At 42.1% G+C, this 12,074-nt stretch overlaps 1 protein-coding gene across 4 annotated transcripts in view; it reads left to right on the top strand.

Annotated features, from left to right (window-relative positions):
- The window catches only part of smg7 (SMG7 nonsense mediated mRNA decay factor), a 136,842-nt gene that overhangs the window by 79,468 nt on the left and 45,300 nt on the right, over positions 1–12,074 (top strand). For all 4 annotated transcript variants that reach the window (XM_069938203.1, XM_069938206.1, XM_069938204.1 and 1 more), the window contains one exon: positions 11,677–11,821. In XM_069938203.1, coding sequence (XP_069794304.1) covers positions 11,677–11,821 — 145 coding nt within the window. The remainder of the gene's footprint in view (positions 1–11,676; positions 11,822–12,074) is intronic.

Consider the following 12,074-nt stretch of genomic DNA (forward strand, 5'->3'; position numbering starts at 1 on the left):
TTTACATCAGTTATATATAACTTCGGAAAAGATGAAAAGATATGGGTTTAGTCATTCGGATTTATGTTTTCGCTGTGGGGCTCAAATTGGTTATTTTTTTTCATTCTGTCTGGTTGTGTGACATGGTTAAGTCTTTTTGGATACAAATTAAGAGTTTTTGGAGGATTTATTTGAGGTTACTTCAATATTGGATCCATGTTCTTTTTAATGGGGAATATTATAACTTTGATAACAGATTTAAAAATGGATAAATTTCAATGTGAATTTATTCACTTAGCTTTAGCAGTAGCGAGGAAATGTATTGCGATTACATGGAAGAATGATTTGAATATGAATTATAGGCATAATGAATTTAAAACCTGTGTTTGTTTGGAAAAGATAACAATTTATGTAATAATTATTCCTTTTATTTGAAGATGTGATCTCCATATTTGAGATGTATGAATTTGGAGGTATCATAGTTAGTACTATTGGTGTTTTGTGTTTTTTTAATATAAAAAAAAATTTGTAAAGATCTGCCACATTCCACAGCAATGATTAAAAAAACTGATATGTTTTTTGTTAGAGAGTTTTTTGTATATAGGCATTAAGGGGTGGGGGTATATAGGGTTTTTTATTAGTGGGGTTGGGTTTGTATTTTTTTTGTTTGCTTTTAATCATGTTTTTTTATACTCATAAATAAAATTTATTAAAAAAAGTTTGCTTTAACACTTTGATACTCCATTCTCGTGGGCAAAATTCTGATTTCCGTCCATTTAGTCCCAATTACGGTCTTAAGTCAGGGAGTACCTGTGCAGGATTCTAATGTGTTGCATGCTTTGTATATAGATTTAAATTTTTAAATTTTAGACATACAGTATACAAACAGGCTATTTAGGCCACAAGTCCATACAAATCATTAACCAACACCTTTGGTACTCTTTTCAAATGACGGGAGGAAACCAGAGCCCCCTTAGAAACCCATGCAGACATGGGAGAACGTACAAACTTCATAGTGTGGAATGCGAATCCTGGTCCTGTCTCGATCGCTGGCACTGTAAAGGCGTTGTGCAACCATGCTGCCTTGCACATGTTTGGTATATTTTTTTTAAAGTTTTCCAGTAGTCTGGAAAATCTGCAGATCTGGCACCACCAATGTCACAACTGTGCCTGATTAACAGTGGTTTACTATAAATACAGATAAATGATATTTTCAGATAACTGGTCATTTTTTAAAAACAGCCCAATAGCAACAGCAAATCACTTGTAAGTGTTTAAACAGTAAGGGGGGGGCTTTTTAAGCAAGAAATAATGTTTAATTCTCACCAAAGAAACAAAATAAGATAAATCCAACTCCAAAAACTCAAAATTCTACTCCGGTTTTTCCAAATTTTTTTTTCAACCTGTGATATCATTTCAGTTCAGAAAACTTTTTGGATAACTGAGGATTTCTGATTGTTTTGGATATCTTCATTTATCCTAAGTTTTTCGGAGGTGAAATGACATAATTCCAGCATTAAAATTTTTTGGGTAAATGAGGATTTCTGATTTTTCTGAAATCCTCAATTATTGAAAAAATTTTTGGAGCCGAACAGATGTCACTTCTGGGTTCGAAAAAAATTTGGATAACTGAGGATTTTGGATAATGGAGGTGTACTGTATTAAGTTTCAGAACAAATTACTGGTGCAATTTTAAAAAAAAAACACACTAAACATTGAGACATTTAATCTTTGCTTGTTTTGTCCACAATTTTTTTTATATATATAAAACCTCTAATTCTTTAATGAAGGTTGTCATTATTCACTACTCAATGTAGAAATTTTGAAATAGTCGAGAGAGAATATATTCCATATATATATTCCTTCATAATCAAAATATTTCCACATAAAATCTGTTTCTGTCTCCTTGAAAAATGTGTTAAATATAAAATTTGACTGCAGCATAATGTTTAAGACTGCATTTACACAAATATACTTTTTCCCAATAAAAAATGTGTTGGTGTAGTGGCGGCGACTCTGTTACTGAATGATCTCACAACCAAATGGGTTGAGTTCAGTGAGCAAAAACTCCTTTATTCAGGTCTGCCTGGCTGGTCTTATGCTCCCAGCCTGGATCTGGCTGAGAACTGTGCCAGGGGCCTTGACGTCGCTGGGGCGTTATGTGGGCTGCAGAGCACGGACTTCAGGGCTTGGTGCTGAGGTCAGGGAGAAAACCCCAACGGCACCATTTTGGTCGGCTGCCCCACCGCGTACGTGACCTGCGGGGCCAATTCGCACGCCTAATGGCGTGCCGCCACATAGCCCACCCTCCCCCAGAACCGGCGCCAATGTCCTTTTTTGCCAGGCGGCCTCGCTTCTTGGGTTGAGCCGCGACCACTGGCTCGTTGGGGTCGAGGTGTGCTGACTTTAATCTGTCCACAGTAAACAGTTCCCTCTTACCACTGATGACCAGTGTGAAGGTGGATCATGAACGCTGGATGTCTCTGTACAGTCTTTGAAGGGGTGTATGCGGAATACAGCTCGCTGGGGACGTAAGAGGCCCTTGTGTCGTCTGGGTGGTGGTGATGGGGGTGTGAAGGAGTCCAACTGGGCCCAGAGGCGGGTAAGTAAATTATGCGGTGACTGTTGCGGGTTGTGAGGTGCATTGATAAACTCACCGGGCAGGGCTAGCGTAGACCAGCTTGGCTGATGACGCGTAAAGGTCTTCTTTGGGTGTCAAGCCGATGCGCAGGACTACCCAAGGCAGCTCATTCACCCAGTTGGGGCTGGTGAAGTGGGCCATAAGTGCCGACTTAAGGTGGTGGTGCAGTCGCTCAACCAGTCCATTAGCCTGTGGGTGATAGGCTGTTGTGTGATACACCTCGATTCCCAGTCTTTTGGCGAGCTGTGTCCAGAGCGCGGAGGTGAACTGCGCGCCTCGGTCACTGGTGAGGTGGGTCGGTGGTGAACTGCCCGGGAGCAGGAGTCCATGGAGGCATCTGTCATCGGGATCACCTTGGGCCAACGAGTGGTGCGGTCTACCACCATGAAAAGGTAACAGTTACCTCGGGAAACGGGTAAGGGGCCGACAATGGCCTCATGTATATGGCTGAACTGTTCTCGGATGTGTTCGAAATCCTGCACAGGCGTTCTGGTGTGCCTGTGTACCTTGGAAAGCTGGCATTGAGTGTAGTCTGCAATCTGCTTTTGAAGCCTATGCCAGACGAAGCATTGTGCCACCATACAAACCTTGGACCTGATGGAAGGGTGGAAAAGATTGTGGATATGGTGGAAGACTTGCCTGTGGCAATGCTGGAGAGCCACTGGTCGCGGAGCGCCCATGGAGACATCGCACAGGACGGTATCGTCACGTGCAGCGCCTGGAATGAATTGGTTATAGAAGTTGACCATACCCACGAACTCTTGTAGCTCCTTGAGGTTATCCGGGACTGGAAACTCTCTGATTGCAGCGACTTACATGGCAGCTGGTGTAGCTGCTTTGGCCGTGATGGTATGGCCCAGGAATTGTATGGACTTTTTCCTGAATTGGCATTTGGCCGGATTGATTGTTAGGCCGGTCAGCCAGTCAGGAGAAGAGGGTGTGCAGGTGAGACTTGTGTTGTGCCCGGTCTCTGCTGGCGACACGAAATTCAAATCCCTGCCCACCGTATCCATGAGGCACTGGAAGTTCTGGGCGGCGTTCTTGAGCCTGAAAGGCATGCGTAGAAATTCGAACAAGCTAAAGGGGGTGATGATGGCTGTTTTGGGGATGTCCTTGAGGTGCACCGGGATTTGATGATACTCGCGCACCAAGTCAACCTTGGAGAACACCCTCATGCCATGCAGGTTGGCCGTAAAGTCCTGAATGTGAGAGATGGGGTAACGGTCAGGTACTGTTGTGTCGTAAATCCATTGACAATCTCCGCAGGGGCGCCAGCCACCGGAGGCTTTCGGGACCAGGTGGAGCGGCGAGGCCCAAGAACTGTCGGAGCATTGAATGATCCCCAGTTCCTGCAGATTAGAGAACTCCTCTTTTGCTATCTGGAGCTTATCCGGCGGGAGCCGGTGTGCCTTGGCATGGACCGGTGGACCTTGGGTGGGTATATTATGAAACACCCCATGGCATGGTGAGGCGGTGGAGAACTGCGGCTTGAGGAGGGACGGGAACTCGTCCAGGATGCACTGGAACTCTTTCTTGGGTGCGCTGACCGTCGCGCTGCTCTGCGGGAGGTGTTGAGGCAAATGGATTGGAAGGTATGGGCATCGACATGTTGCCTACCTCGGGGGTCGACCAGGAGTCCATGGGCAAGGAGGAAGTTGACACCCAGAATGGAGGTTGGGAGGGACAAAACTGTGAACCTCCATGAGAACTTCAGCTTGCCGATCCGGAAGTGGACAGTCTTGTTACCATACATTTGGATCTCCATCGAATTGGCTGCATGGAGTGGAGGTCCTCAAGGCCGGTTCCGGGACTTGATGACTGTGGCTAGGATGACGCTGATCTGGGCCCCGGTGTCTACGAGGACATGTCGGCCGCTGATTGCATCTCGCAGGTAGAGAAGGCTGTGTTCCTGGCCAGCTGCCGCAGACATTAACAGCGGCCAGCCTGCTCGTTTCCCTGGAATGAGCAGGGCTGACGACACTTCTGAGCCTTGGCTCCCCAGTGCTGGTGGAAGAAGCAGAGGCCTGAAGTGGACGGCTTGCTTCTGGCTATGCTTTTTGAGGCCCCTGCAGGGGGTGAGTGTTCCTCCGCAGCACTAGAGGAAGGCTTGGCGTGGTCATGGCCGGGACTCGTAACTTGCTGGACTGCTGAGCCCTCCGGGAATGGTTCAAGCCATAGCACCTGAGCCTTTTGAGCGACCTTCCTTGGGTCATTGAAACTCTCCCGGGACAATAGCAGCTGGATGTCTTTGGGCATATGGTCGAGGAAGATGCGCTTGAAGAGTGGGCAGTTGGTGTGATCGCCCATGAGTGTGAGCATCTCATCCATCAACGCGATTGGAGTTCTGTCTCCCAAGGTGTCAAGGTGCAGCATCCAAGCGGCACGCTGGCGCCTGGAGAGGCTGAGGGAGCCAGTGAGCACCCGCTTGATAGTCCCTTGCTTATCTTCTGTGGGTGGGTGCTGAATGAGGTGCAGCACTCATTTGGCGGTGGCCTGGTCCAGGGCAGCGACCACATGATAAAACTTGGTCGTATCTGATTAAATCTGGTGGAGGTGAAACTGAGCCTCTGCATGGCTGAACCAGGTCTCAGGCTCCTGAGCCCAGAAGTCAGGAAGCTTGATGGCTATAGCGTTGATCGAAGAGTCGTTCATATCGGGTTCAAAGGCATTTGAACCTGTCAGGGTCACCAATGTAGCGGCGGCTACACTGCTAACTGAATGATCTCACAACCAGACAGGTTGAGTTCAGTGAGCAAAACCTGGTTTATTGAGGTCTGCCTGGCTGGTCTTATGTTCCCAGCCCGGACCTGGCTGAGAACCGCGCCGGAAGCCCTGAAATCGTTGGGGCATCACGTGGGCCGCAGAACATGGGCTTCTGATCCTGGTTCCGAGGTCGGGGAGAAACCCCAGACGGCGCCATTTTGGCTGGTCGCCCCACCGCGTGCTTGATCTGCGGGGCCGGTTAGCCTACCTAATGGCGTGCCGCCACATTGGCTTCCTACTGCGTTGAGAATCCAATTTACTTTTATTACTGTAATCTACTTTTAAAAGGTCTCTTATTATACTTCATTGAACTTTTTAATTTGGTTTGCTGCCTTTTTGATAGGGGTATCTAGGAGATGAGGTTTATATAAGCAAAACATTAATATTAAGGTAGATGAATTAACAGTGCATACATAAACATGCAAAAGTCATTGCAGTTACGTTTGTATGACTAAGCTGATCAAGACTGGGAACTGAATATCTTGAGTGTTTTCAGTATTTAACAGTATATATTTAAAAAAAGGGAGGTGGGATGGCATTGTTAGTAAATGATAACAACAGGAATAAAGTGAAAGGATATTTGCTCTGAAAATCAAGATGTTTAGTCATGCTTAAGAATGGCATCAAGCATGAAATTAAAGATGCATTTTAACACTAGGCAACAATTTTTTTCAAAAGGCTTGTTACCTGAAAAAAAAATGGGGATTATGATAGACAACTTCAAGCTGAACACAAAGATAACTCCAGATTTGCTGTATCACATTGGAAGTTGGAGAAACGTTAAATTAACTTCCATTGAATTTAGCATATTTAATTGCATAATGATGCTGACACATTGCATTAGTTCAACTGACCTAATTTGCTGCTGATTTTCATTTGTACTCAGCATCTGATGCCTCTCAAGTCAGTGTCTAACAATAGTTGGCCAGCATTGATGGTATTGTTTTTCTATGGTTGAATGTCCTGGTGAATCCTTTCACCATGTTTTCATTGACTTCACCAAGATCTGCAGGGAAGAAGCCCAAGTGTGGATGCAGAAAATGAATTTTCAATGACATGTTGCACTTCATGGTTTTGTATGCTTGAATTAGACTTAAAATATAATAAGAAATTACAAAAATAGGTGGTATCGTTAAAAAGCCACATGATAGGAAAATTTTAAGGTGATTTTCGTGATCAGCAGCCTGAATTCCATAAAATACACCTAAAAGTATTCAGGAAGCAAAATCTTCATTGTCCAATGTAATGGGTGACTTCAATCTACATATACAATGAGCAAAACAAATAAACAATATGAAGGATGAATTCCAGGTGGGTATATTTCAGATGAGTACATCAAGGAGCCAACTAGGGAAGAGGCCATCCTAGGTTATGTAGCGTGCATTCAAAAGGGGCTGGTTAATAACAATCATGTATTGTGTCCTTCAAGGAAGATTTGACCCCATCATGATAAAATGATTCAGTGTGATGGAAAATGAAGGTAATTCAATCCAGAACTAGAGGCCTAATTTAAACAAAGGAAATAGGAAGTTACGATGAGTGAAGTTGGTAATGAAAGACGAGGAACTCCATTAAAATAGTACATATGTAATGTGTAGCATTTAAAGAATAATTGCTAAGGACTGCTATTGATATACATTGTGTTTTGGACTGAAAAGACAAGAAAAAGTGACACAACAATGGTTTACCATACAAATTAAGAATAGTATTATCACCAGTAAGGAGACATTAAGTTCCTGAAAATTCTTAGTTCATTTAGAATTCAGTTAAAATGAACTAAGAATTTGATTGAAGCTGGAAGAAAGGGATATGAGTAAACTTACAAGGAACCTAAAATTGACTGTAGACGCCTCTACAGATGTCTAGAAAGAAAAGATTAGTGGAGAAATAGTGGTATCTTAAAATGAGAAAAAGGAAAATATATAATGTGGAACAAATAAATATTGGAGAAGTTAACAAAATACTTCTCATTCTTTATTTAAGAAGACACAACTTTACAGGAATGGAAGGGTGCAAAGAATCTAATAAAGATGAGGGGAGCAAATGTGACATGCTAAACTAGGTGGGGTGAAGAAACTGCAACTAAGCTTCAGGGCAATTTTGATGAGTTGAATGAGTGGGCAAATACAAGACAGTTGCAGCATAGCGTGGATAAGAATTTCATGTATGTTACATTCTAAATGTAGTAGTATGTGACAATAGTGGAACCGTTACCTTTTTTAAATGTGAAGTTATCCATTTTGCTCGGAAAATAAAAGACAATGTGTTACTTAAATAGTAATAGGGAAATGTTGATGGACAACGGAACTTGGTAAATCTTGGACACCAATCAGTGAAGGCAAATATTCAACAAGCATTTAAAGCAAAAAGAATGTTGATCTTTATTGCAAGAAATGTTACGTTTGCTCCCACTCCTCCTTCCTCACTACCATTCAGGGCCCCAAACTGTATATCCAAGTAAAGCAACACTTCACTTGTGAATCTGCAGGGAACGTCCACTACATCCAGTGCTCACATTGTTGCCTCCTTAATGTCGGGGAGACTAGACACAAACAGGAAGACTGTTTCGTTGAGCAGCTTATCTCCATCTGCTGGAATAAAAGGGACTACCCAGTGACAAACCATTTTAATTCTACATACCATTCCCACACCAACATGTCTATGTCTTTATATGTGCTATGGTTTTTTGTGTTTGCACGTTTTACACTGCAGACTGAAGAATGCCATTTTGTCCAATTTTACTTGACAATTGTATGATAATAATGAATTTGAACTATTCAGTGCTGTCAAACCATGGGTATCCTCAAATTGGAGGAACAGTACCTAACGTTATGTCTGAGCACTTCAACCAGACAACATTAATGTCTACTTCAAATTCTATTAAAATCCCTCTGTCTCCTTTCCTGCAGTTTGCCATCATCTCTTCCTTCTCCATTCAAAGAGCTAACTTCCCATTACTTCTCAGTCTTTTTTCTCTTCTATCCTCTCATCTATATCCACCTATGATCTCTTACTTGTTAGCCTGTGGTCTTCCCCCTGCCCCTTCCTCCTCTTCTCCCTTCCTCCCCATCTTTTATATCACTGCCAGCTTTTTGCTCATATCTTGATGAAGAGCTCTGTCCTGAAACATTGGTTTCCCTTTTCTTCTTACAGATGTTTTGTGACTTGTTTTTGTATTCCAGTTTTTATTACAATATCTTTTGAGCACAGGAACAGGGATGTTTGTTAGAAATACAAGTCGTTGATGAGACTATAATCTGTAGAATTGTGTCTTTTGCTTGCACAGAGCAAGAAGCATGAATCCCTGTCCTCCATTGAGTTTTGTAGACGTGGACAAAATGCATGAGGAAACCAAAGCACTGTAGAAGTGCAACCAGGGAGCATTACAGCACAGAATTAGGCTCTTTGGCCCACCAATGCCACCTCTGCAAAGGCCTCCAAATCCATTGGTCAGATTGTGGGAATGTGTGTCCCCATAATAGTCTCTAGTTACGCTTAAGTACTTAAACCACATTGTCCACGTGGCTTACGTGAGCTATGTCATTTGATGAGATTTTCAGAACAGAATTCTTTTTAATGATGGCTCTATTTCCTTGAAAACATTGTAATATCCCCACCCGCGTATTATTAACCAAGTATATAACTATTTAAATTGGATGTGGAAAACCAGAGAAGGCACTAAACATACAACTCCCATCCACTCGTTCAAAGACTGTGTGCTACAACAGTGAATTCTTCTTGTGACTCCTTGACCACAGGTGGAGAATGAAGGGCTTGTTTTTAGCTTAAAGGGAATCCTTAGAAAGGGAAGAAGGAAGAATTTTCAGTCCAGTTTATGCACAAATTCTGGGTTGAGTTTGAATCTACAACCTTCTAAAGGAGCCTGAGAAATGTTAGGATTTTAAATGTTGATCTATTTTTAAACCAACATTTAAAATAATTTTTAAAAAGTGAAGAGATCACACTTAACTGTCCAAAGAAATAATATAAAATGTGAAGAATTAGTCGTTCATGTGAAATGAACGATTGGTACACCGATGTTTAATCCTTGTTATCTCATTCAGTATGACTAATTGAATTTTATAAATGTAGAAAGGAGACTCTTTTTGAAATTGTAACAAGTTTATGCACCTTAGCTTTACAGTTCAAGTTAATTATCTGCTTGTACAAGTACAACCTGGTCCTTGGGCAAAATACTACAAACACATACAGACATAACACACATAAAGACAAATATATGCACAGTATGTATGTATAAATATTAAAATAAATATTGTTAAATAAATGATTGAGTCATGGAGTATTTGAATGAGCAGTTCATCAGTTGTTCAACAGTCTCACTGCCTGTGGAAAGAAGCTATTTCTCAGCCTGCTGGTTCTGGCTCTGATACTCCTGAATCTCTTTCCCGATGGGAGTAGATGGAAGATTTCTGCGTGGTAAGGTTCCTCACTGATTTTATGAGCCCTCTTTAGACAACAATCCTAGTAAATTGCATTGATGGGCAGGGAGAAAGACCCAAGTGATCCTCTCTGCCATCCTTATGGTCTTGTGGATTGTCCTCTGACCTGATGCTCTACAGCTATCATACCACACAGTGATGCGGCTAGCCAGGATGCTCTCGATAGAGCACCTGTATATATATTTAAAAAAATAGGTTGGTGGCCTGTAGCTTTGCCCACCTCATTCTTCTCAAGAAGTGCAGTCACTAAGGGGAGGCTGTGTCTCCAGGATAGGTCACTTGTTAAGTGAATGCCGAGGAACTTGGTACTCTCAATTCTCTCCACTACAGAGCTATTAATGTGTAGTGGAGGATGGTTGTCCCTGGTTTTTCTGAAGTCCACAGTCATCTCCTTCGTCTTGTCCACATTGAAACTCAGGTCGTTATTCTCATATCATTTAATGAGATTTTCCACCTCTTCCCTAAAGTGCGGCTCGTTGTTCCTGTTGAGGTCAATTACTGTCGTGTCATCTGCAAATTTGATGAATCTGTAGAAGCTGGATCTGGCGTTGGAGTCATAGGTTGGTAGCATGAACAAGAATGGGCTGAGCAAACAGCCCTGAGGTGCACCAGTGCTGAGCGTGATGGTGTTCGACGTTCTTCAGCTAACCCAGAGAGACTGGGGTCTTTCCATTAGGAAGTCCAGAATCCAGTTACAGTGGGGGATGTTGAATTCAAGCGAGGGCAACTTCTCCATAAGCCTCTGAGATATTATTGTATTAAATACTGAGCTGAAGTTGATGAACAGCAGCCTGCTGTATGAGGCATCATTCTCCAGGTGGGACAGCATGGAGTGGAGGGGCAAGGCCATAGTATCAGGAGTGGAATGGTTCTCTCTGTAGGCAAATTGAAATGAATCCAATGTCTCTGAGAGGGGCGCTTGATGTGATCCATCACCAAATGCTCAAAGCATTTCATAATGGTGGAGGTCAGTCCCACTGGGCAGTAGTCATCAAGGCCCTCTTTGGTACTGGGATAATGGTGCTGTCTTGAAATTCACAGGGACAATAGATTGTTGCATTCGTGTTGGATGCCTGTAAGGACCTCCATCAATTGATTTACACAGTCTTTCAGTACCCGACAAGTTATGTTGGCATCTGGCCCAATGGACATGTGGTTCCCTTGAAACTTGCCCAGTTTGCTGTAACATTTATTTTATTGTATAACATTTTTAAAAAAGTGAATTAAAATTATGTTTGCATAGTAACATCTAATGGTCTGTAAAACCTGAAAATCAAATTCACTGCAGAGGCTGGAAATCTAACATGAAAACAGAAAATGCTGGAAATATTCAGCCTATCAGGTTGCACCTGTGGGATGAGAAATAGAGTTAGCATTTCAGGTTGAAGAAAGTTCAGCAATACTGTTACACCAAAGTGAACTTGAACTTGCATTTCAAGGTGCCAGTCTTGTAGCTAGAACATTGTGAGACAGGATTCTTGAAAATGCTTATCGGAGTCCACTGATATATATTTACACTTCAAATCAGATCATGACCAGATTTATCTGGGACTCCATGAAAGATCTTTCCTTGTGGAAGTATTTTAGTTTTGAATGAAAAAAAGGAAACTTTAATAGGCACTTGCATTGAAATTGTCTGTCAAAATAATGGAGAGGCCAAAATTTGAGCATGAAAAATTTGCTGTGTGCTTGATCTCTCATTCTTAAAGTCAAGGAAAATTATAAAATTTGCAATATCTTGGCAGAAATAAGCAATGATTAGTTTTGGTCAGAATAGGATGTAGCCTAGTTTATCTTGATATTAAGGATTATAATGTAAAATTTGTTTATCAGGTAAAAGCTCAGTCTGAGATGCGAAAGACACCAGTATCAGAAGCAAGGAAAACACCAGTGACGCAGTCACAAAACCAAACCAGCAACTCGCAGTTCATCCCCATTCACCATCCAGGAGCATTTCCTCCTCTTCCTAGCCGACCGGGTAAGTGAACAATTGTATGCTTAAAATATGGGATTATTGTAAACAGAACCAGCACAGTTAATCTGAAGATGGATTTTGTTTTTGATTTTGTTTAAAATGATTGAAAAAAAGCTTTGAATGTTTGTTAACAGATTTAATGGTGAAGATCAATTGGATATTCAATTGAGGATTGGTCCATTTGTATTCACTCAATTCTGCCTGAACCTGATTTTGCTGAATTGGGTTCATTCACATTGTGTGGTTAAATTCACAG

This window comes from Narcine bancroftii, chromosome 5 (assembly GCF_036971445.1).
Source record: "Narcine bancroftii isolate sNarBan1 chromosome 5, sNarBan1.hap1, whole genome shotgun sequence".
Taxonomy (NCBI): domain Eukaryota; kingdom Metazoa; phylum Chordata; class Chondrichthyes; order Torpediniformes; family Narcinidae; genus Narcine; species Narcine bancroftii.